General features: G+C 43.0%; 1 protein-coding gene across 4 annotated transcripts in view; it reads right to left on the bottom strand.

Moving 5' to 3' along the window:
• The window catches only part of Igf1 (insulin like growth factor 1), a 70,421-nt gene extending 49,243 nt beyond the window's left edge, over window positions 1-21,178 (bottom strand). Inside the window, exons 1-2 of one of the 4 annotated variants that reach the window (XM_051139902.1) lie at window positions 20,865-21,178; window positions 15,229-15,385 (exon numbers count right to left, since the gene is read on the bottom strand). In XM_051139902.1, the coding sequence (XP_050995859.1) occupies window positions 15,229-15,385; window positions 20,865-20,927 (220 nt within the window). In that variant the 5' untranslated portion in view covers window positions 20,928-21,178. Of the gene's footprint in view, window positions 1-15,228; window positions 15,386-19,020; window positions 19,179-20,640; window positions 20,805-20,864 lie in introns of those variants that run through there. The other 3 variants (XM_051139904.1, XM_051139906.1, XM_051139905.1) reach the window with 3 other exon arrangements.
• Window positions 21,179-23,023: the final 1,845 nt, after the last annotated feature.

Below are 23,023 nucleotides of genomic sequence, written 5' to 3'. Positions count from 1 at the left end.
GTAGTTGCTGTGCTTCCTTAACCCTTCTGCTGCCAGCAGGTGGCTGAGCAGAGAACATTCTGGAAGTGGTAAAATAAAGAGATGGAACCAGAGATAAAAGAAAGGTTCTTGTCTTCTTAGGGACCCTTGTGCTCAAGAGTAAATCTTCTGCCAAGGCAGGCTTCACCTTCCCTTGGATACTGTCCCTCACAAAAGCAGAAGCACAGTGTATGAGTCTAGAGTTAACCCGGTTGTTGTAATTGAACTTCCATGTGTTTTTGTCCAAGTACCAGGTAAAAGCTCATTAATGAAGAGTGCTAGAAACAACACAAACAAATGACAAACTGCATATCTAACTGGCTCTTTTAAAAATAGCACTAAAGAGACTTAGATGCAATGTTAACCGTGCATCCCAGATAAGGCTGTCAGTATTATTGTATCACTACTGTTTCTGGGACACCATTGTATTCAAATAGTGTGACCTGCATCTAAACAAATCAAACGTAGTGTTTTGGTCTAAGAACAATATCAACTTATCCTAGATCAAGTACCTTCAAGAGAGTTCAAAGAGCTTAAGGAAAATACATGTGATAAAATGTGAAAGTCTTATTGATTGTTTTTCTTCCTGAAGAAAAGAGAAAACAGAGCACCATTACCCATTTCAGAGGTAGATGCCTTGGTTAACATTAATGTCATTGTTCCTCCTCTGGCAAATTTAATCACTACATTTACTGTGTTATATAGTTCTAGGGAGAGCTGAGATCTTCTACCTGTCTGAGTTAAAGCCTCCCTTGGGTTCCTCCTACCACCATCCAAAGGAAAACAGTTCAAGCTAGCTGGCTTTCACATCTACCTGCTCAATGCAATGTTAAATAATATACACATGTAAATAGGCATATATATATACATGTACATAGACACACACACACACACACACACACACACACACACACACATAAGCACACACATATAACACCGTTGCTGGGCTATTTTTGAAAACTGTAACTATTGAAAAAGAACCTGGCAAGATCTTAAGGTCTTGGAACTTTAGTTCCTGGCCCCGGTGACAGACTTGGAAATTGCAGCCGCAGCAATTGGGAGTTCCAATTTCTAGTTCACGGAAAATCAGGCCACAGGGTTATCCTTAGAGCAGTTCTGTATGTTTTTTGTAAGGAAGCTTCACTGACTTGAGGGAACAGGGGCTAGGTGCCCCCGCCTCACATTGGCAGGGACCACAAGCAAGTGTGACCTCATCATCATCATTTGGTTTCAGCAGAAGTGGAACATCACTGAGTTTTTACTTTCTCTCTCTCTCTCTCTCTCTCTCTCTCTCTCTCTCTCTCTCTCTCTCTCTCTCTCTCTCCTAGAATGGCTGCCACCAGTTGTTTTCTAGAACAAGTTTCCTCAGATCACACTGTGCATACAGTCTCCCAAGGTATCTGGTTACCACACAGATTTGAGATCATTCCGTGGGTGCTACGAGCCCCTGGTCCTGCATCTCTAATAAGCTCCTATGACATCTTGGGCAGCCTGCACCCATATCTACCTTCACACGCCAAGCAATACTAACATGCATCTTTAAAAGCAGTTGCTATCCATACACACTTGACCCAACGTAACCAAGAGATTGTTTCTTGACATAAAACACTTTCTAGATCTGTCAATCACAGCTCTTTTCCCCCCTGAAGAGAGAGGTTTCCTTATTCTTTAGTATTGCCATGTTTATATGGTGGTGTTAGTGGGGTCAAATCACTCGTCTTGAAACCAATCGCCCATCCAGTGACTGTAAGGCTTCAAGTGACAAGTGCGTGCTTCAGAACTAGCTAAGAATAAGCCCTTCTCTGCCTTCAGCTTACACTTCCCAGTGCTTCCACGTAGTTACTGGCCTATAGCTTAACTATTAAGGTACATTTCCATAGTTCATGCAAAGCATTAGTATGATTAATTCTATAGGAATGCTATCCACACTTAGGGCATTGATACTTTTCAAAGCCTTGGGATTCCTCCAACTTTAGGATTCTTAAAATCTACTGTAAGGGAAGTCTCTATGTGGCTCTATCACTGATCAGCCAAGATGTTACCTCCAATTATCTGTTCCATACTGGGAGACTAGGACCAGCAGAAAAGAAAGAATCTCTGGGCACCCAAAAATATCTCTGCACCCAAACTGAGGGAAATGAGAGAGTTGAACTCTAAAGTATAAGTCACGAGCATTTGCATCTATGCTGAAAATATAGCCATCTATTTTATAAGGAACATTTGCTGTGCTTGACAAACACAGTGAAAATGGTTGGGTCCATAGGAAGGAACATGCTAAAAATGGTTTCCATTTTATCTTATTTTTTTTTCACTCAATAGCCATTGATTGAGAGTGTTCAGCCAAGAACAATGAGACAACCAGCCAACTATAGTTTGATTCTTCAACCATATTATAAATAGTTGCAGCTAAGATTTGTTACGTGTTTCAGGAATGGCGAAGCATCCATATGGAACAAATATTTTTCAGTATGGCAGCTCATGAAACCAGAAAAACGTAGACAAATTATCAATTTCTCACTCCCAAATTACCCTAAGAAATTAGATCCATTTTCAGTAGCTTTGCCTTCAAATTTCTTCATTACGTGAATCACCATTACCTTCTGCCAAACTAAATAAGCCTATGAACAACTGGAGACTTTAATGGAAAGAAATATAAAACTCAAAATACGTAGGAAATTTTAAGCTTCTTCATGGAAGACTGGCAAGTGAGGAATGCAGTGACTGTGTCTTATACACCTTTTGCTTTCGGTAACTTTCTACCAGCAAGTGATAGAAAATGCAGTAACTAGCCAACCAGCAGGCATGCCTTCACATTAAACTGACTCAAAAAATTACCTTTTCCCTTTGTTTTTAAAATCTCCAATATATCAAGTTTTTAAGGTTTATGAAAGTATCTGTAGTGTACTATAGTCATGCTGATGGGGGAAATAGAGACTTAATGAAGTTGGTTGATAGAAATCGAAAGAAATGTTTTCTGAATGATTAAGGGTTTCAGTGACTATTCTCATGCACTAACCAGAAAATGTGACCTAGCAGTTAGTTTATTGTGAGGACGTGGACAGTAGACATCAGGACTATTTTACATGAATTTTTCAAGTTTACACTTAATGTGCTTGCTTGTTTAGGAGTTTCTCAGGACTGAATGTGGTTGACCAGATAGCTTTCCTTACCAGTCTGCCTTAGGACCTGGTGCACATCAGGGTTTTTCTCTGATTCTTGGTTCTCTGGATCTGATTGCTATGTGTGGTTCTTCATAGCTCTCTAGTTTGTCAGTTCTGCTTTGGCAAATAGAAATTTATTGTAGTGTTTGCTAAGAGTGTACCCTCTGGTTGCACTATCTATCTTTCTGATTTTATGCCAAGAGTTCATCATTTCCCTGGTCTATAATGGCTTCTTTTAAAAAAAATCAAGTAGACCAAGAGAGAAAAAGTGGAGTCAGAGCTAGGTTTTCAAACTTAGTAGGACATACTAGTGAGGTAGCCTTTGAAAAATCCCTTTCGGCTTAGCCATGAACTGAGTTTTCAGTTGTAAGGAACACCTCAGAGCTGAAATCTTGAGTAGACTGGAAGACTGAATTCTTCTATTTCTTCAGTCTCAATACACAATGACAATAGTAGCCAATGGAAAGTCAAGGGCTTATTTTGTGAGGAAAAAAAAAAAAAACCAGATTTTGGAACAATGTTTTCAATATCAAATCTGGTGTTTTATGTGCCCCATACTGGCTACTGTAGAGGACAGAAAAAAAGATCTACGGATATTTAGTCTCTGTTTTTCCCATTGAGCTATCAAATAAGATAAAGTTCCACAGCAACAGTAGCCAATACTTCATTGTGTGCTTCAAATGTATCTTTACTATATCAAATCTGTGTCTCTAGAAATGATTGGATGTAAATCCCCTGAGATAGAAAAATCACCTTGTTACTGGTCCATATGGTAATAAAACTCATACTTTTGATAATACCAAAGCCATGCTTAAATACAAAGCTGCTTTTAAAATCATTTTCTGAGTCAGACAGTGAAGGAAAAAAAAAAAAAAAACACTTTAGATGCGCAACTTGAGAGAGAAAGATACTTTTCAGACTAGAAACAAATTCCCTTTGCTGAATGCTATGTTTTGAGTCCGAGCAGAACTCACAAATAGCTGACTGGAGGAAACAGAAGTCTTTTGCCTACGTGTGCTACTTCAGTGACTACCTGCCCACCTCTTAGACAATAAACCTTCCCAGAAGCCTCAGCATGGAAACATGATAGGCTCCATCTCATGCTTGCTTCTTCCAACAAGAGAAACTAAAGAGCAACACCCACTGAGAAGTCCAGCCAAGCAGTAGTTAGTGCTTGATCATTCTGAATACAAAGTGCTAAGTGAGAAGGAGATACACGCTGGTTGGTTTTTTTTTTTTCATGCTGTTATTTTTAATTAACAAGTTAGAGTACACTATGTGGCTGAGTTAACCTTTTTAGATGACAGTTATTATAGAAAGTTTTGCGGAAAGGAAACCATGGCGTTAAATTGTCAGCCATGAGTAAAGACCGAAGTGGCAAAGTGTCTCATTCAGTTTGTTAATAGTGACATATCTCCGCGGTCCTTTTAGATTCTGAAGCCCTTCTGTGGCTGAGACTCAGAACAGTTCTGAGGCATAATCATTTATTCACATTTGATTAGGAGGAATGTGAGGCTCAAGATCAGAGTGGTATCTCCAAGATCACAGAACTGTTCAGTAGGGGATATGGGTCAGACTCAACATGTGGCTGCTGACTCTCTGGACAATCTGACGATGCTTAGATAGGAAACGCACAACAAAGGAGGAGGGGAAAAGGTCATTTACTTTAAACTAGGCCTTTTACTAGTGAAGACTAAAGAGTATGTTTGTTATGGGTCTAAGAAAGGAACATATGTAGTCATAGAAGTGAAAGCAGCCAACTTCCTTTACTCTGGCTTTGGGTGGTCTCAATCTAATTTCTAAAGCCTAGGGCTTTTCATTGGACCATTTCTTTTTGCCCTTACTTCTCTTACCAAAGACAAATGGGTCCTGTAGCTATAAGGCAAAAACAAAAGCCTGCAAAAGCTTTTTAAATAATATATAGAGAGAGTTGTATATTTTCATAGGAAAGTTGTCCAAGCGTCATTGTCTTTTCTCATTGCCCCCAACTCCTGAGTCAGTGACTAAGGTCTGAGCCCATAATCCCTTCATGTAGAAAAGGCTTCCTAGGTGCTATGTGATTTTTAATTTTGGGCCTGATGTTGCAACACTTCATTAGTTATTCCTCTTCCAGAGACTTTTCCAGTCCAGTATAGATCTGATTTGGGAGTGATTTAACACCCCAAATATACTAGGCAATGTCTAGGGTCCTTTGAGTTTATTGCAATAGGAGAATGGGACCCCTGGAATTGGTAGAGACCAACTGTATCTCTCTGAACCGACTGTAATGTGCCCTGCAGGCCCGTTCCTTCAGTAGACGTTACCAGACCCCAAACCAGTTGAAACACCTATTGCTAGTGACGATGCCAGGAAAAGGAAAGAGTTGTTACAAGAATGGGGTGTGATTTCAAAGCACGCTACCTGCTCCCGTAAAGGGTCAGGAAGGAGGAAGAAAAGAAGCCCACAGAGTCCTCACACCAGTTGAATCCAGAGCTCTAACTCCCGTGCTCCTTCCCCCAGTTTCATGGGCAATCAGGAGTTGGCGCCATGTGGTTGGCTCCGAACGCTCTTTCTAAATTGCTTGTTTCTGATGAAAGACCCATTTCATCAGGGTAAATGGCACAGAGGTGGTGCCATCTTCTCAGAAACGCAGAACTGCCTGGCAGTTTTCATGCAGTGTAGCCAAACTTTTTAACTTACACATACCCCCTCCGACAGCCTTTCCTAGTACCTCACAAAGGCCACAGACAAAGAAGAAAACCACTCAGAAGAGATTCATAGAGCATTTGTTTGAGAGTCTTAAAAAAAAAAAAAAAAGGTGTAAATTTCTTTTGGCATGAGGCAGAGAAATCTCCAGAAAAAAAAAAAAAAGAAAGAAAAGAAAGAAAGAAAGAAAGAAAGCTGACCCTACAATTCATGAGGCTGTTTCAGATTTTCCAGGAACACGGCTTTGCTAAGTCATTCCAAAGCAGTTCTCCCAAAGTTGACACTGGAGGGAGTAGCCAGAGGTTTGGAAGAATATAATATACAACAAGAGTCTGAATTACAACCTTAAAAAGACTTCAATGCCCAAAGCACATCAGCAGGCACCTTACCCCATATATACAGACAGGCTGGGGGTGACTTTAATTTCTAGCAAGGAAACAAATTGTTAACTCTCGGGGGTGAGTTTATTAGAATAAATGGTCCCCTGGGACTGTTTGTTTGAGCCAACTTGACTTGAGGCCTCCCCTGCTCATCTGAAGTCACCAGGTGATGTCACATAGGCATGATTAATTGTGCTAAGCAGAGGAAGGCTGCGCTGGGATCAGAAAATGGAATCAACCTATCTCCTATTGCCACTAATTAGCTATGTGCCCTTGAACCCATCACTTCTCTCTGGATTTCTGTTTTAGTGGTGACAAGATTATTTTTTCAAAGGTTCCCAAGCTTGTAGCAGCATTAAATGTTCTTTCCTTTCAACAATCAGGTGGCCTTAAAAGGGAGATAGAAATATGTATATTTGATCAATTATCAGGTTCTTAAGTATCTTCCTGGGGATTTCAACATAACTTTTTTTTTCTTTTGAAGTGGAAATTTCTATTCCTGCAGAACATCTGAACATTTAAAGCAAAAGGTTTTAATTTAAAAGGCTGTGTGGTCTCCTCTGGGTTGCACAATTTCTCTTTGTGTCCCTGTTTCTGCTGATCAAATATTGCAAAGCCATTAATTACCTTTGGACAAATACAGAGGGCCGTGTGCAAAGGGGTCTGGTGAATTACATAAAACAATATGTCAGATGTAAAGCAAGCGGAGGGTTTTTCTTGGTATCCAAGGTTCAGTGGAAAACTAAAAGGGGCAGCTATGCCAAGAATGAAAACTTAGAGCTTGCCAAATGCTTCTTTAAATGGCTGTAGCCAATGTGAGACTAAACAATGCATTAAATAGGCATACAACTTGCTACAGTTAGGGAATTGCATGTCAAATAACATCTCTTTGCTATGTTTTAAACATGATCTCACATACAGATAAAGATAAGCACAACTAGAAGATGTTGTCTCCTCAGTCTGACAGCTAATGAGAGGTTTGAACTTTCTGGGCAACCCCAAATAATCCTGTGGAATATAAGAGCTTATGTGGGTTCACGGAAAGGTGTGGGGTAGATCAGTGCCAAGCCAGCAGCTCAGCGCAAACAAGATAATTTGCCACCACGATTGTCAAGGACATCTGGCCACATGGAAGATCAAAAGCTTCTGTGGCCTGTAAGTTAGGACAACAGGGACTCTCCTTGGGAAAGACCTTGGGTCTGTTCTCAGTGTGTCTGGTTCTTTGCTGTGGCCTTTGAGATCAAAAGGAAGGCTTCTGGAGAGATGGGGTTGGCTCTGATGGTGTGTCTAAAGGATGCTGCCGTGGCACATGATGTCTGGACAAGGTATTTGACAGAACACTGAAGCTATACAATGTTCAATCTCCTTTCTGGATCTAAAATGTCTACCTGCCACTGATAATGTGAGACCCTCACATACCATGAGCTAAAACAGCAAGTTGGGATTCGCATCCCCCAGTTAGAAATCTTGTGTTCCGACCCAACCCACTGGCAGTTTCCATTTTGACAAGGCCCCCATGGGCATCAGGCACTTAATGACCTTTGCGAGCACTTTCCTGATTCCCCACAAGAGATGCTTGGTCCAACTAAATAGAGTCTTGGTAACGCAGAGAGAGAGAGAGAGAGAGAGAGAGAGAGAGAGAGAGAGAGAGAGAGAGAGAGAGAGAGAGAGAGAAGATTCCAGACTAAAAGCTGCAAGAAATGAAACATTTAAGGTTTTTCTGATAGAGGAAAAAAATATGAAGCCACTGAGTGATAAGTGAGGCTCCCCATGGTTCTCACAGGAGAGGGGCTGCATACTACCTGTGAGGGTGCTATGAAGATCCCTGTACAGTGACTACATCTAATCAAAACAAACTTTCTTTACTTTGAGGAATTTCTTTTTCTCAATGGTCTCAGAGGTAAAGTGCAAGTTCCTTACATGGATATGTGACTTTTCCCCACCCCCAACAACACACACCGAGGCCTCATTTTAAGAAAACGTTGAAAACCAATTGCTTTATACCAGGGCTCCTGTCCCTTATTTTCCAGAGGATGGCTGGGGCTTAGGGACCATTTCCCTGGGCTACAGATCTGTGAGTTCTAAGCAACGCAGTTGACCAAATGAGCACATTTCAGGGAGACTAGAAGCCGGGGATTTGTTATTTTGATCTGTGACGTTTCAAAATCTCCACACCTTTCCTTTCATTTTGTGGGTAGATATGTATGTGTGTGGTGTGTCCATTCTGTGTGTGGTGTACAAGTGTGCATGACATAACATATGTGTGGAGGTCAGAGGCCAGCCACGGGTGTAAGTTCCTGACTCCCACCTTGTTTGAGGTGAGGTCTCTTGCTGCTGTATATGCCAGGCTCTAAGCAGTCTTCTGTCTCCGCCTCCCACCTCTTTTTATTGGAACACTAGAATTGTAGGTCCGCACCACCACAATCTGGCTTTACATTTTCAAACTCGTGTGACAAGTGTGACCTGCTGGACATTTCCTCAGCCCACGCCTTCTACTTCTTGTTTGTCTAACGCAGACATCATCTTTGTCTGTCAAAAAGGGGATAAGGACAAAGCAGGAGCAAATAGATTTTTTTTTAAATTAAAGTGTGAGACATCCAGACTGTTCTTGTCATTACTACTGACACTGTGTGTGTGCATGATTGTTACTACTCATAATTTTATCAGCTGCCCCAAGCAGAAGAAATAGGAGTGTAAAACTACCTGGACTTCTCAGGTATCTCACCTTTTACAGTGGATTCTAAGACAGATCACAGAAGGGAGTAAATAAATACAAGAGCTAATAATGAGTGTGGTGCCATGTGCTGGACACTATTCTAATCCATTGGTTCATTTAACTCTGATACCAGCACTAGAAGTCAGGTCCCATTTTACAGATGAGGAAACCGAGGCACAATGTGGCTAAGTGGTCTACTCAAGGCCTCCCTCTGATTAAGTTGCAGAGCTAGGGCTCAACTGTATATTCTTGTCAGAAGAGTCAGATCTAGGATAAGACAGTCTTAATAAATATAACCATGTCAATAAAGTCAAAAGTTATTTTCTGATTTCACACAGAAACCATCATTTTCTTAGTCCACCTACAAAATCTCTTGAGTATATTTTTAAAAAGTAGTTAGCAAGCATTTGAGGGTCAAAGATAAAAGCCTGGTGCTGATTTTTTTGTTTGTTTGTTTGTTTGCCCCCTCAAACAATATTTGTGGCCTATCAGCTCTGTGTACTAATGAGGGCAAGGTCAGAAGGTCAATTTCAGATGTATCAATTTCAAAGAGAATAGTTTTTCCATAGGCAGTGACCATACTCACCCCTAAGTTGGGCCAGCACTCACACAAAGGCATGCTTGGATTCCCAAGAGGGGTCCTGGGCATGCAAGTGCATACAGATGGAGCTTAAAGTCCACCCTGGCCCAAAGCAAAGCTGGTGGTGGACGGGTTTGAACACCCCACTCTTCTCTCACTGGACAGGCTGTATCTAATAGGCTGCCCAAAGGCTCTGGGTAGATTCAAAGAGTCTTCTTCTGAGATAATGAACAGAGTCCCTCAGTGCTTCTGAAAGTCAAGGCAGAATGAAATCACAAAGGTGAGAACCACCAGATCGCCCTCGATAACAAAGAGCAATGACAACCTTGGGTTTATGACCTGGCACTGTGTGGTCATGTCTGCGTTTCTCTTCTGTCCTTGGAGAATGAAAGCTCAAATTAAAATGAAACAAAGCAGCTGGCTCTTATTTCCTGAAAGGAGTAGATTGGCTACCTTCGGGGACCAGCTGAAATGAAGTCAAGAAGATAAAAGAAGCTGAACGTCCCTTGGTCACTAGTTAAACCCAGGGCTCCCCCTTTTCCAATAACAGAAATGCTTGTTGCTCGCAACCTAGATGTCAAATCTGTTAAAGTTAAAGGTCATTTGCCTTAACAAAATCCCCTTGTTTTATAGACAAGGGCATTTCAGCCCAGGAAGTTTAAATGGCTGCCAAAGTCATATAAGTAATGATTGACAGGTCTGGAGGTAGTTTTCTGAGCTCTGTATATCAAAGGAAAGAGGCCCAAGTTCAAAATAATAACCTCAACCTAGGAAGGTTTGTGCAATCAATAACAGCGAAACCTAATTGCAAAGTTTCACTCAAAGTCTTTAAAAACAGTGCTTTAACACATGAAGAATGTCATTCGTTTATTCAGATCTGTTCTTAATAAGCATGCAGTGGAGGGATGTTTTACAAAAGCCATAAATCTGGGGTAGCTGAAAGGGTATCCAACTTTCTTTTCTAATTGATTTACTTCTCCTTTCCCCCAGACTGCCCGAGGTAAAGCATATACAGTTTATTTAAGGGACTGTTTATAGACTCTTAAAACTGAAAAAGACCCCAGAACCTCTCTTTCTTCTGGTTGTCCTTAATTGAAACCATTCAAGATGGTTGGTTGTCTGTCAACTTCTTAAATACCTCAAAGGAGAAAAATTCCAGGAGTTCCCAAAGAGCATGCTAAAATGGTTAATCACCATAGCTGTCAAAAAATTATACCCGTGGTAAGCTTAACTTCTCTCCTTTCATTTCAGCCACTGGTGTGCCTCAGACAAAGCAACGTTCTAATAGGACACATCTTCTGTGTGGGTTTCAGCACACTGGTGGGTTAGCCCAGAGTTCTTTCCTTGTGAGCTTTCACCTCCACCATGGCGCTGCTCTCCTCACAGGACCAAGAGAGAGTAGGCCTGATTGACATGCTGTCTCTCTCTCTCTCTCTCTCTGTGGTACATGGGGAGGAATCCGTAATTAGCTCTTCACCGGATCATTCATTTTGTAAACTGTCTGGGGAAGCTGCACTCACTTTGGATCAGCTGCTCTACTTCTGCCGGGGAGTTGTTCACATCATCCAGGAGGATGTGTCTGCTGTGCGCCCACAGAACTCGGGCTAGGAGGGAAATGTGCGCTCATTTGTGAAACTGGGTCAACCTACACAAAGCAAGAATTAACAACAGCAACAACAGAAAAAAAAAAAAAAAAAAAAAAAAACCCAAAACAAAACACCTTACTCCGAACAGTTCTAATAGGGTTCAAAACCATTCCTTGTTAAATATTTTGTATTACTCAAAAATAAAAACATAAAATAAGGATGGAGGCCAATTTCTTTATGATGTTTAAATACCAAACCAAGATCAGACACCGCCCTTTCCAACAGTTCAGAGAAATACATATTTCCAAATGGAGTTGAAAGAGCCTAAAGTAAAAAGGCAGGGGCTCAGTGATACTTAGAAAATAAGAGCAAAATCCAGTGTCAACTGGGGCCGGCGGGGGGTGGGGGGGGTGGAAATGTGAAGGGTTCTTTGCTTTTAAAGGTGCTTCAAGGACTGTCAATGCTTAGTGGGGACTTCCCCACACCCAGTATATCTCAGGGAATGAAAAGGAAACTCAATAAAATTTGTTGACAGCAGTCAATGCCTGTAAGAATAATTGGCTCAGGACCAAAACAGACCATCAATATAGCTTGGGGATGGGTGAAGCCCAGCTTCCATGTTCTTATTGGTATGCATACCTTGTATTCAGTGGGGGAAAACACAACAGTTTCATCAAATAACTGGGTAGGCATGAGGTGAGAAATGTGTTCCAATGTATTTGACAGTCCTAATACTTGGTGATTCTCACTGGGAGAGTCCCACAGAAGCAATTCTATTATGTTTACTTGGATTCAATCTTTTTTTCTTTAAAAAAAATAAATTATTTATTTGTATTTTTCATGTATGTTGTTGTTTTGCCTGCATGTATGTCAGTGGGAGGGTGTTGGATCCCCTGGAACAGGAGTTCCAGACAGTTATGAGCTGCCATCTGGGTGCTGGGAATTGAACCAGGGTCCTTTGGAAGAGCAACCACTGCTCCTAATCACTAAGCCATCTCTCTAATCCCTTTGGATTCAATCTTGCCAGTCCAAATGGACAAATTCCAGCAGCTATTGACATTGATCTTCAAAGATGAATAGCTCTGGCCTTTCAGGGGTGCACATAGAGGGCGGAGCCTGGTAAAGACATGCCATAAATGAGATGGAATATTCAGGAAAAGCATTAAGAATATAACCTCTTCTCCAAGGTTATTTTGTCTTGCAGTTATATGACATATAAACCCTTTTTTCTAACCTCTGACTAGACTCCGAATACTTCAAAGGCAAGGTCAGTCTCTCATTCGTCTCTGGGCAACTCAGTTATACCTCTGTTGTACAGTATACTGTACAGCAGATGTTCCCCCAGTATTTTGAAGTAAACTATAGTAATTTAGGAGAAGGAGCTCTTCTCAGGTAGAGAGCATACCTTTGTGCTTAAAGAACAAAAGGCAAGCACTGGATTTAGCTTAAGTCATGGAATTCTATAAAGCCCAATGTGATTTAAAAAAAAAAAAAAAAAACCTCTTAATGGCAGAATTGACAATAACATATGTGTCACAAAGTATTTGGCAGTCGTCATACTTGGTGGTTCTTACTGGGAGAGTCCCACAGAAGAAATTCTATTATGTTTACTTGGATTCAATCTATTAAAAACAAAAACAAAAAAACAAACAAACGAAAAACAAAACAAAACCAGAACCCTGTTATAAATATCAAGGGGCTCTATGGCTCCTTTTTTATTTTAAGTTATTAAAACCCAATTTAAACACATTTACTAAAACTTGATCTTTGCAGCGATCAACGCAAGAACCTTCTCAGTGCATTAAAATTGGTTTCCACTGTCGGTGTCCAATGTTCAAGCGTCTGCTCGGACATTGTAAGTACTGTCTGGTTATCTAGGGCTGAGTCACTATTCCTTGCCTTAGTTTTCACTACCTAATGCAAACAACCCAGGCGTAGATGGGTCCAGTAGTCATGCACCAGGTGTGGAGATCCTGGAGTACGTCAGTTCAGCCTGGCGCTCAGCAGAGGCACTTGCAGGCTTGCGGATAACCAGTGAGATGGATGGAACAAACTTGTATTAGTGGCTTGCCAAGTGACGACAAGGTCCTTGGGAAATGGAGGTGAGAACCGTTTACGCTTCTCAAAATGAAAGCATGGGTCCATTGCAGGCAAATTATAGCATGATCACAACTCGTTGTCTGGCTGTGTTGAGGTCTCATGTTCACTTTCTATAGAGTAGTTTTTTTTAAAAAGTGAAACGAGCCTGGTGTTAAAGGAAAACCCACTCACCCCTTCAGCTCATTCATTCACCCTGCAACAGAGAACTAGATGAAGCTGTTTTATTGCCAGAAAAATAAGTGAATTTATTCAAATAAAGGACTGGCAGGAAGCACAAAGTGGAAAATTTCCCATTCACACAGCTGAAAGCATGTTAGAGTCTTTGATGATATGCTGCCACTTGTCTGTTTTTATTTTATTTTGTCAAAACCATGGTAAATAGACATTACAAGTCTCCTTAGTAGTTCCCTTGCACATCTACAAACTTATATGAGTAAACTTTTGCCTCATTCTTACACACACACACACATACACGCACTCACACACACACATTCCCACACACACACACACACTCATGCACACACACTCACGCACACACACACACTCACGCACACACACGCGCGCACACACACACACTCACGCACACACACACATGCAGACACACACTCACATACACACTCACGCATGCACACACACTCACACAATACACACACACTCACACACACACACTCATGCCCATACACACACACTCATGTGCACACACGTACATACACACACTCACATAATACATACACACTCATACACACACACTCACACACATAGACACACTCATACACACACACATTCATGCACATACACACACACACACAACCACCACCACCACCACCACCCAGGCTACCACCATTACCACCTGCATCATTTGTCAAGCAGACAAAAGAGGCTTTAAGAATGTGAATCATTTCAAGAGCTACACGGAGCTTGAGCTTGGTGGATCACTGAAGCGATCTGTTGACATTTGAGTGACAGGAACCCTAGTGAATGAGTGGTGCCCAGTTTCCCAGAACTCTGAACACTTCCAAAGAAATGTACAGCGTTCACATCTGTCTTTCAGTTTTTCACTGCATTATAATACACTGTGAGATGGACGTGTGTGACATTGATTTTTTTTTCAAGTGACCACTCCCTTCGGTGGCCATTGGGTTATTGGTGTGTGTTATCATTTAAGGTGTTGACTCCTCTGTCTCCTTCCCACTGACTGCTGACTTTCTTTTTGCCTGAGACCTACTTATAAGATGTGTGCTGATGAATTTTTCAAAGACTCCTTTCTGAGTGGATATAATACCCAGGGAAGAACTACATCAAAAAAAAAAAAAAAAAAAAAAAAGTAGTGACAAAAAAGAAAATCAAGGTCAATCTGTATAGAGGGCATATTGGTATACCACTACAGTGTACAGTTAGAGCAAGCCCAGGTACTTACAAACATGTCTTGGCAAAGATTACCTTTTGTCCACTCATGGTGACTTTGTGGTGCGTGGAGACACAGACTGTATTCTCAGTTTAATCCATTTCTCGAGTTCATATAAATTTGGCGTGGGAAATCTTTACCATTTTACACTAAATTGCAGAACGCTCAGAGTAACCCTGCATGCCTTCTGTACGCTTATATATGCACTCAAAGGTCTAAGGACAAAATCTCCAATACCCCAGGGTTAGTCTGCCTTATTTCTTCATTGGAAGGAATAGGAGAGTGGGGGGTAGACCACAAAATCTGGAGGAAGGCCCTTGAGGAAGCAGTTAAAGACAAGCTCTTAAAGAAGAAAATTCCACCCTAAATCTCCCACACTTGCCAAAGCCCAGATGAAATGCTATGCACACTTGAAGGTGAGAGCCCGAGGATGGCTGCCTGCCACGGGCAGCCATTCACTTACTCGCGCAAGCCCTGCGGTTGTAAATCCACAAAGCCATATACTTCAGAATCATAGTAGCACAGAGCAGGGTGAGGTGGGGCGGTGGGGGGGCAGGGACGAGGCAGGTGGTGGGGTGGGGTGAGAGAAGTACTCACTGAAGTAAAATCCCCTTGGGCCACACACGAACTGAAGAGCATCCACCAGCTCAGCCCCGCAAAGGGTTTCCGGTCCAGCTGTGACAGAGCTGGTGAAGGTGAGCAAGCAGAGTGCCAGGTAGAAGAGATGTGAAGACGACATGACTTGTATCTTGATCTGCAGGAGGGAGAACAAAAGGAAGGTCAAGAATCCTTCTGGGTCCTAAAAGGGTGGGACGTGGGGGGGGGGGATGACGACCACACTGACTTTCAGTCTTTCCCCTGTCGCCATTTATCAAAACTCTGTGGCCTAGAGAGCAGTGTGGCATGAAAGGACCCCTGCGGGGGCGGGGGTGTCCTGGTCTGAGCCTGTCTTGACTTCAGACAAACCCTGTTTAGTCCCTTGGCTTCTGAATCTTCAGAAATCCTCCTGAGGTGTTTTTTTTTTTTTTTTTTTTTTTTAATGAGGTCTTATTATGAATAAATAGGGCAAAGGGGCTACAAACATTTACTGGGTGACAAAAGATGTGGTTATTTTAGTGGATGGGCGGGGGGGCGGCGGGAGCGGGTCCCCGTGCCATTCTGATAGGCTGGTAAAACATCTGAATGATCAAAAGTTAAATGGCGCTCAGCTTTGTAGGCAAACTGTTTAAATGCTCTAAGACTTGGCTGTCTGCAGAGGGTACCTATAGTCATTATCGATAAGAGTATTAAATTAACCAGGGCATCATTCTATGGCCATCGATTAAGAAGATTTTACACAGGCCAGAAAGGTATGAAAAATACATCATTAGAGCCTTTCAGAGAGGGAGAGGGAGCAAGGGAGGGAAGCAGAGCAGGGCTGGAGGAAGAGGAAGAGAAAGAGAAATCTTACCTGAGTGTTAGCAGCTAACACAACCATAAGGGGAAAACAAACAAGCAACTCAGGAACAGGAAAAACACGAAGACTTAGGGATGCAACTGCCTCACAAAACCAAAGTGATAGAAAGGTGGGAATACGCTTCCTTACACATCGCGAAGGTCGCAGTCTGGACCTTAATAACAAAATGCAGGTTGGCATGAGAAAGTCACCTGATGCCTTTATTTAATTAAAGGTGTAGGTGAGGTGAGAGCCTTCAGAAACAAGGCTCCAGAAGGGGGGAACCCCTCCCATTTGTTGCTGCTGCGGTTCAATGGAGCAAGGGCAGTGGGTAGAATTATAATTTAATGACTGAAGTAGAAAACCCAGCACGTCTTGCCTCTCCTGATTCGTCTACGCCCCTTTGTGAAGCATTTTTAAGCCCTGGGTGTAGGATTTTGGGCCTCTCGGGGAGAAGGGGCCTATGACCCTTACCATCACACAGGGCAAGCAGCAGATTTCTATCTGGTCAGATTCCCCTGATGGAAAGTCTCAGGAGGTCAGAAGCAATTGTCCGTGTTTTATGGCTGCCTTGAGGAAGGGGGTTTCTAATTTCTATGCCTGCCTTGGGGGAGAGTGACAAGCAGGAAGAAGGAGGGTGACAGAAGGTCAGGGAGTTTAAAAATCCCTTTCTGAGCTTCAAGGGGAAATATAACTCTTACATTCCAAAGGCCCCCTCCTCTAGTCCACTACCACAGAAGTGCACACAGAGGGTTTTTTTATGTGCGGGGCAGCACTGAGCTTAAGACCTACAAGAGCTTTTCTTGAGCAATAGGAAGTCCGGGAGGTACTCATGTGCCACCCTACCAGTATTATGCCAGAAGCAACCAAGGGTCCCCTGGTTGGCTCAGTTTCGCCAGTGGTTGATAGCCAAATGGCACCCGTGCCAAAACCAGGATTCCTGTGACTCTCTTCATTCTAAGAAGCAGACAAGTGCAACGGTGACCTTCTGCTTTTCCATGTTGCTACTTGTGGGGCCAGCATGTACTTTCTTTCAGGAAGGCTTCCAAGGTGAGCAGCTTCATCTATTTCAGATGCGGATGCTCTCAGTAACATGGAAAGTGTCACCAAGGGGGTATTCGGTGAGCCACCCTATAAAGGAGGTCTCTCTCTCTCTCTCTCTCTCTCTCACACACACACACACACACACACATATATATATATATATTATACACATGCATGCTTTGGTTCAGTGGACTGTGGGCAGAATTATACTCTAATGATAGTAGACTGAGGTAGGAAACCCAGCATATCTTGCCTCTCCTGTGTGTGTGTGTGTGTATGTGTGTGTGTGTGTGTGTGTATACACACATATATATGTATATATATATATATCAGGTTTTCTGAGAGACAAGGTTTCTCTGTGTAGCCCTGGCTGTCCTGGACCCGCTTTGTAGACCAGGCTGGCCTCAAACTCACAGAGATCTGCCTGCCTCTGCCTCTCCAGTGCTGGGATTACAGGCGTTCACCACTGTGCCCATCTGGAAGCTATAATTTGTAAAAGAGGCTTTTTTGTACCTCACAGTTGGGGCAAATTTATTCAACCCCATCTTGTTTGGAGAATGAGGCTCAGGCATTTAGTTTACGGCCACCCTTCCCTGTCCTGTGTGAACTCTCAACACTGCCTCTGCAACACTGACAAATTTTGCTGACGATTTTAAACCAATTTCCAGTTTTGTGGCCAGCTCTTCAGCCTAGCATTTGCAGAGGGCAAGGGATCCCAAGCCCTTGATTGTTGATAGCACATGGTAAAATTTTAGTGAGTACTTGTAGAGCAACTGAAGATGAAAGAAACTCTCTACTTACAGAACACCACGAACAGAAGACTGCAGCTAAGAAGGAGATCTGGCCTCAGCTAAGGCCTTGGTACATTTTCTTAGTAGAGTTTTTGGCATGGAAGCACTCCATTGCTACACCACCAAAGACACTAGGATTTTCTAGAAATGAGCTAATATCTATTCATTTCTTTTAGCTATGAGAAGCATTTGAAGGGGGAGTTTCCCCTTCAGTGTTTCTCATGGAAACCTGAGTAAATCCAACCCATCAGGACTTCCTGGTTCTTTGGGAAAGGGCAGCCCCATTAGGGAACACATCCTTTCATGCTGGCAACAGGTCAGGTCCAGAATGAGGTTCTCTCCAGCAAACCCACTTCTCAAACACTGCCCCCTACCTGTGCTGAGCGTCAGATGATGGTGAAGGCCAGGCACCTGCAATGGCCAGCCTGGACCAACTCCACAGGAGCTGTCACTCAGTCTCACAGCCTTTGTAAATTTAGACCACCATCACTGGCTGTCCCAAACCACACTTTAATAGTTATTTTAAGGGACAGTACCTTTAAATCCAGCAAGACATATGAACCTCTAGCATTGAAAAACTGAAAATGGCTTTAACCGATTTTATTTTTCCTTTTTCCTCTTTGCATGGAATTATACTGGAAAAAAAAAAAACCCACTGTCTAATAAATATCAGTACTTGCACTCCTAGGACCTCTGGTGCATTTTCCTTTAGCTCAGAGACTAGTCTAGCACACACAGTATCTCAGTTGACCACACCGTGTTCCCCAAACAGAAAACAATAACGAACTTACTTAGGAGTTTTTAAAAAAAGTTCAAAACAAGTCTCCCCATATGTTCTCCATTTCCCCGGCCTCTTATTTCATCAACCACAAAGAAAACGGGTAGAGAGAAGCCATAGATGTAACAGGAAGAGGACAAGGAAGAGCCTGGCAAAGAGAGGGCAGAAAAAGCCCAACTCTGAACTCAGAACACTTTCCTCAATGATCACCGGCAAATGCACGTTGCCAAAGACGTCTTTGCATCAAACAAGTGGGATATCAGGTGGATTCCAGATGTCTGAGCAACAATGAAAATGCCCAGTGAAAATTCGAGGGCAGTCATCAATAAGAGAATACTTACTGGAGGTGAGGTCATTTTGGCACGTTGCAGGTCTTTTTCACAGCAGGTCAGAGTGGGTACTATGAGGCTGACGTGAATAGAACACTGAGGACTTAAAAAAACATGTGCTGTTTTGTGGGTGGGGTTTGTGAAAGCATCTAGTTACATGTGCACACCCTGGCAGGGCAGGTATGCTATGAGCCTGGGTAAACTGCCTTTTGTCCATTTAAACTACGAGTAAATTGCACAGCTGGGGGTCTAGTCAATGTTATCCCTCCCAAGGGAAGCCACTGATTTCCATTGTGTGGCTACCTGTCTTGGCTACCCACAATAGGGAATCCAAGTTCCAGCTCTTTGCCTCCCTCCCACCCCCCCCCCCTTCCTCTAGCTCAAGCACTGGGAAATACCTTGATACTCAGAATACAAAGCCAGCTTGTGCCCTGTGTGTGCACTGCTCTAGGCAGTTGACCTCTCCTCATTGAATTATGTTTGAAAGACCACCACACAGCAGCTCCCTTCACCATCGCCTGCTGCAAGTACAGGAAAAAGTTGAAACACATTGCTAGCTCCACTTCCATAATGCTCTGCAGACCCAGCATGGAAAGAGAGAGTTCATTTGGAGACAATTTTCCAAACTTGCAATGAATGCCGAGGTAACATTCCGCCGTCTCTTTGATGAGGCTCTTAAATAGGGAGACACAATGCCAGATGCCAGACCACACCGCATATATGAACGCTGACTTCACTCCTGTAAGGTGGCTGGAGCCTGCTAGCATCTCAAGGATGGCCGAATTAGATGCGTGACACAGTTGTCTCCCTAAGTCCCAAGGCACTTACTTGCCTAAGAAAAGTCCTAGCCAGGAAGCATTTGAAAGCAGCAAAGAAACGCCGCACTCTGACTGGGAGCTTTTATGAATTAAGCTCGCCGGCAACTGCCTCCAAGGAGTCAGTGACGGCGGCTTAAAAGTGCTTGCAAATTGAAAAAACACAAGTCTGGAAGGATATAATTTTGCTGAGAATGGAAACTTGAACTAGGGCCAGTGATCGGAAAGAAGAAGTCGGTGCACTGACGGCGGCTGCGGAGGCAGCCAGATTCACCTAAAGAGACTTTACCGCACCGAGAGTAAGAGCAAAGCGTTGCAACCCGAAATCCAAGCCCAAACTCGGTCCACAAAAGTCCCCTTCCAGAGAGAAAAGTTCCACAAGCAGCCGCCAGAATGCTCCTGCTTTCTGAGCACAGCGTGGATCTGTTTAAAATTTCTGAATATGCAAAGACAGCAGGTTGTCTGAGAGCTTTTTCAGAAAAGCAAATTAAACTTCACTTTAACTCTGACTTTCTGGGCACCAGTGCAAAGAATTCCCGCTTCTTGGCTCCAAAAGGCACATTTAAAAAGCTTTCCTATCATCTAAAATGTAACTTTTAATCTGTGACATGCCTCCTGACAAATTACACACATACACAGACACAGACACACAGGAACATGATCTAAAAAGCAAACGCCTGCACCTGTGAAAGGAAAAAGCACCCCGAGTTTATATCCATGCTTTCTAGCCCCGAGCCATAGGAAGATTTAAAGGAATCTCTTTTAAAAAAACGGCAGCGTGGAAACCCAGTAGAAGTGGAGGGTTTAGCATAAGTACCTTGCAATAGTTTCTACCGGTACAGATAGCTCTGCAAATGCATTCATCTCCCGGAGCTCTTTTTACAGCTCTCGCACAGAACTGCACGTTCAGCAATTTGTAAATAACTCCCAGTTCTGAAACAATGCAAATTCTAAAGCGAATAACAATTCTAGGCAGAAGAAAACACCACACGGTTTTAAACACAGTTCCCCAACGAGTTCAAAAAAGTAAGAGATATTTACCTTCGAGAGATCACAGAGGCAGCACTTAAATAATTGAGTTGGAAGACTGCTGATTTTCCCCATTGCTTCTGAAGTACAAAGTCTGGAAATGAATTGGTGAGCAGGAATAATGAGGCAAAAAAGAAATCCAGAGAGATGGGAGATGTTAAAGCAATGTCACATTTCAATTTTGAGGACTTTATTCCATTGCGCAGGCTCTATCTGCTCTGGATTTAGCAGTGACAGTGAGATTTAGCAAGCAGAAGAGGGGTTTAGAGAAAATCCTCACATTTATCTACAAAACACAGACAGGAAGCAGCTGGGGGAACACTCGCCTCCTCTCTCTCTCCCTCTTCTGGCAAAGTTATCGAGTAAGGACTTTTTTGGGCACCGTGACAAATAACATCATACCTTTGCTTTTTAAAAACTGGAGCACAGAAGCATTCCCCCCCGCACCCCCCCTTAAAAGAATGTGCGTTACTGACAGGGTTAGCGGACATTAAATACTGATGCTGCCATAGAAAATAGGATCTCTTCTCTGATTAACTTTCCACAGGGCATAAAGGTACACAAGTCTGCTAATACACCTTACCAGGATTACAGGCTCTAAGTGGGACATGGGAACAATTTCATATTTTAGGGCAAATACCAAATTTGAAGAAAAGAATTAAAAAAAAAAAATAGGAGGAAAAGACCATCTCCCGAAAGCCCAACGATGTTAACCCTGACATGACCAGAGTAAACTAGATGGAAAGCCAGCGCTTGGGTGACTTCTTGTCCTAGTTGCCAAGTGAGAAGAATGATCTCATTTCTCAAAACCTATAGATGGGCAAGGCAGCCGTGGCTTGCCTCCCATTAGGACACTGTTTCGTGCTTTGTGCAGAGAAAGAGACTATACTGAGCTCTGGAACCAACTGAAAAATAAAATGATTTTTTTTTAAAAAAAAAAACAAAGCTGGATGCCTGTCATTTTCTCAACCCCAAGGAAATAGTATGTAAGGCAAACATTATTTCCCACTGGCCATATTTTTCTGCTAAGTGTGTGTGTGTGTGTGTGTGTGTGTGTAAGGGGGGCAGACTCATGTGTGTGTGTGTCTGTGAGTGTGTGTCTCTGTGTGTGTGTGTTGGCTGTGTTTTCTTTCTCCATCTGTGTGTGTGTGTGTGTGTTTGTGTGTGTAAGGGGGGCAGACTCATGTGTGTGTGTGTCTCTCTGTGTGTGTGTTGGCTGTGTTTTCATTCTCCGTGTGTGTGTGTGTGTGTGTGTGTGTGTGTGTGTTATTTCAAATAATACCAGCTGGCTAGCAACACACTCTCCACAGTTATGATGTCATTCAAATCCCTCAACCGGGTAAGTGGCTGGCAGCCTGGTTCAAGCCGGCTGCTTCGCTATTTATAATGTATACTTTCCTTCTTCGCCGTAGAGAATCAAGTTCTGATCTTTTGTTGAACCAGTTTTGTTGCTTATTTCTTTGTGGTTTTGAGAGGCAATAGATAAGAAAGTGAATTATGAAAGGAGGTCGCAAAAGCCCAGATTAGACACTGTGCTTTCCATGGATGGCTGTCCAGGTGTGGTGTCCCAGGGGAGGTGGAACCGAGCCAGACTCGCTCCACGACTCTCGGGGGATTTGAAGATACAGACACATCAGAGGCAACAGAGGCTGGCTGGAAATGCTACACTGCCTCGTTTATGCTGCCCCATGGCTGGAAATCTGCTTGGAAAGGTGGTTGTCCTCAAATGAAACTAGTTTAGTTTTGCAAGGAGGTGGGTGGGTGGGGGGGGGGGGGATTGGGCTTGGTCCAGTGCTCTGTGCGGTCAGGGCTTCATAGCACTGTTTACCTTTCAGACACAAACATTGGAAAGCCCGAGTTAGGCTGCTCCAATGGTGGGTGATGTTAGGTTTCATTTGGTGAAGGTACCTTCTGATGAGAGCACCTACTGTGTACATAGAGCTCAGAAGAAGCAAAAAGGAGCATGCAACAGGCAGGAAGAAAGAAAGTCCACTGAGAAGCTTTAAGATGTAGGAGGAATGCACGGGGGGGGGGGGGGGGGGGGCAGTGCGGGTGTTGGGTTGGGCGACAACTTCCCAGGGAGGCCGGAAGCAAAAGCCGTGTTGGAGAATGGGGGAAGGAGAGAATGCTATGTGAGAGGCAGGGGACTGAGAAGTCCCTGTGGGTTGACT

This window comes from Acomys russatus, chromosome 31, assembly GCF_903995435.1.
Source record: "Acomys russatus chromosome 31, mAcoRus1.1, whole genome shotgun sequence".
Taxonomy (NCBI): Eukaryota; Metazoa; Chordata; class Mammalia; order Rodentia; family Muridae; genus Acomys; species Acomys russatus.
The sequence above is the reverse complement of the archived record's forward strand: the minus strand, read 5'-3'. Positions and strand labels throughout refer to the sequence as shown.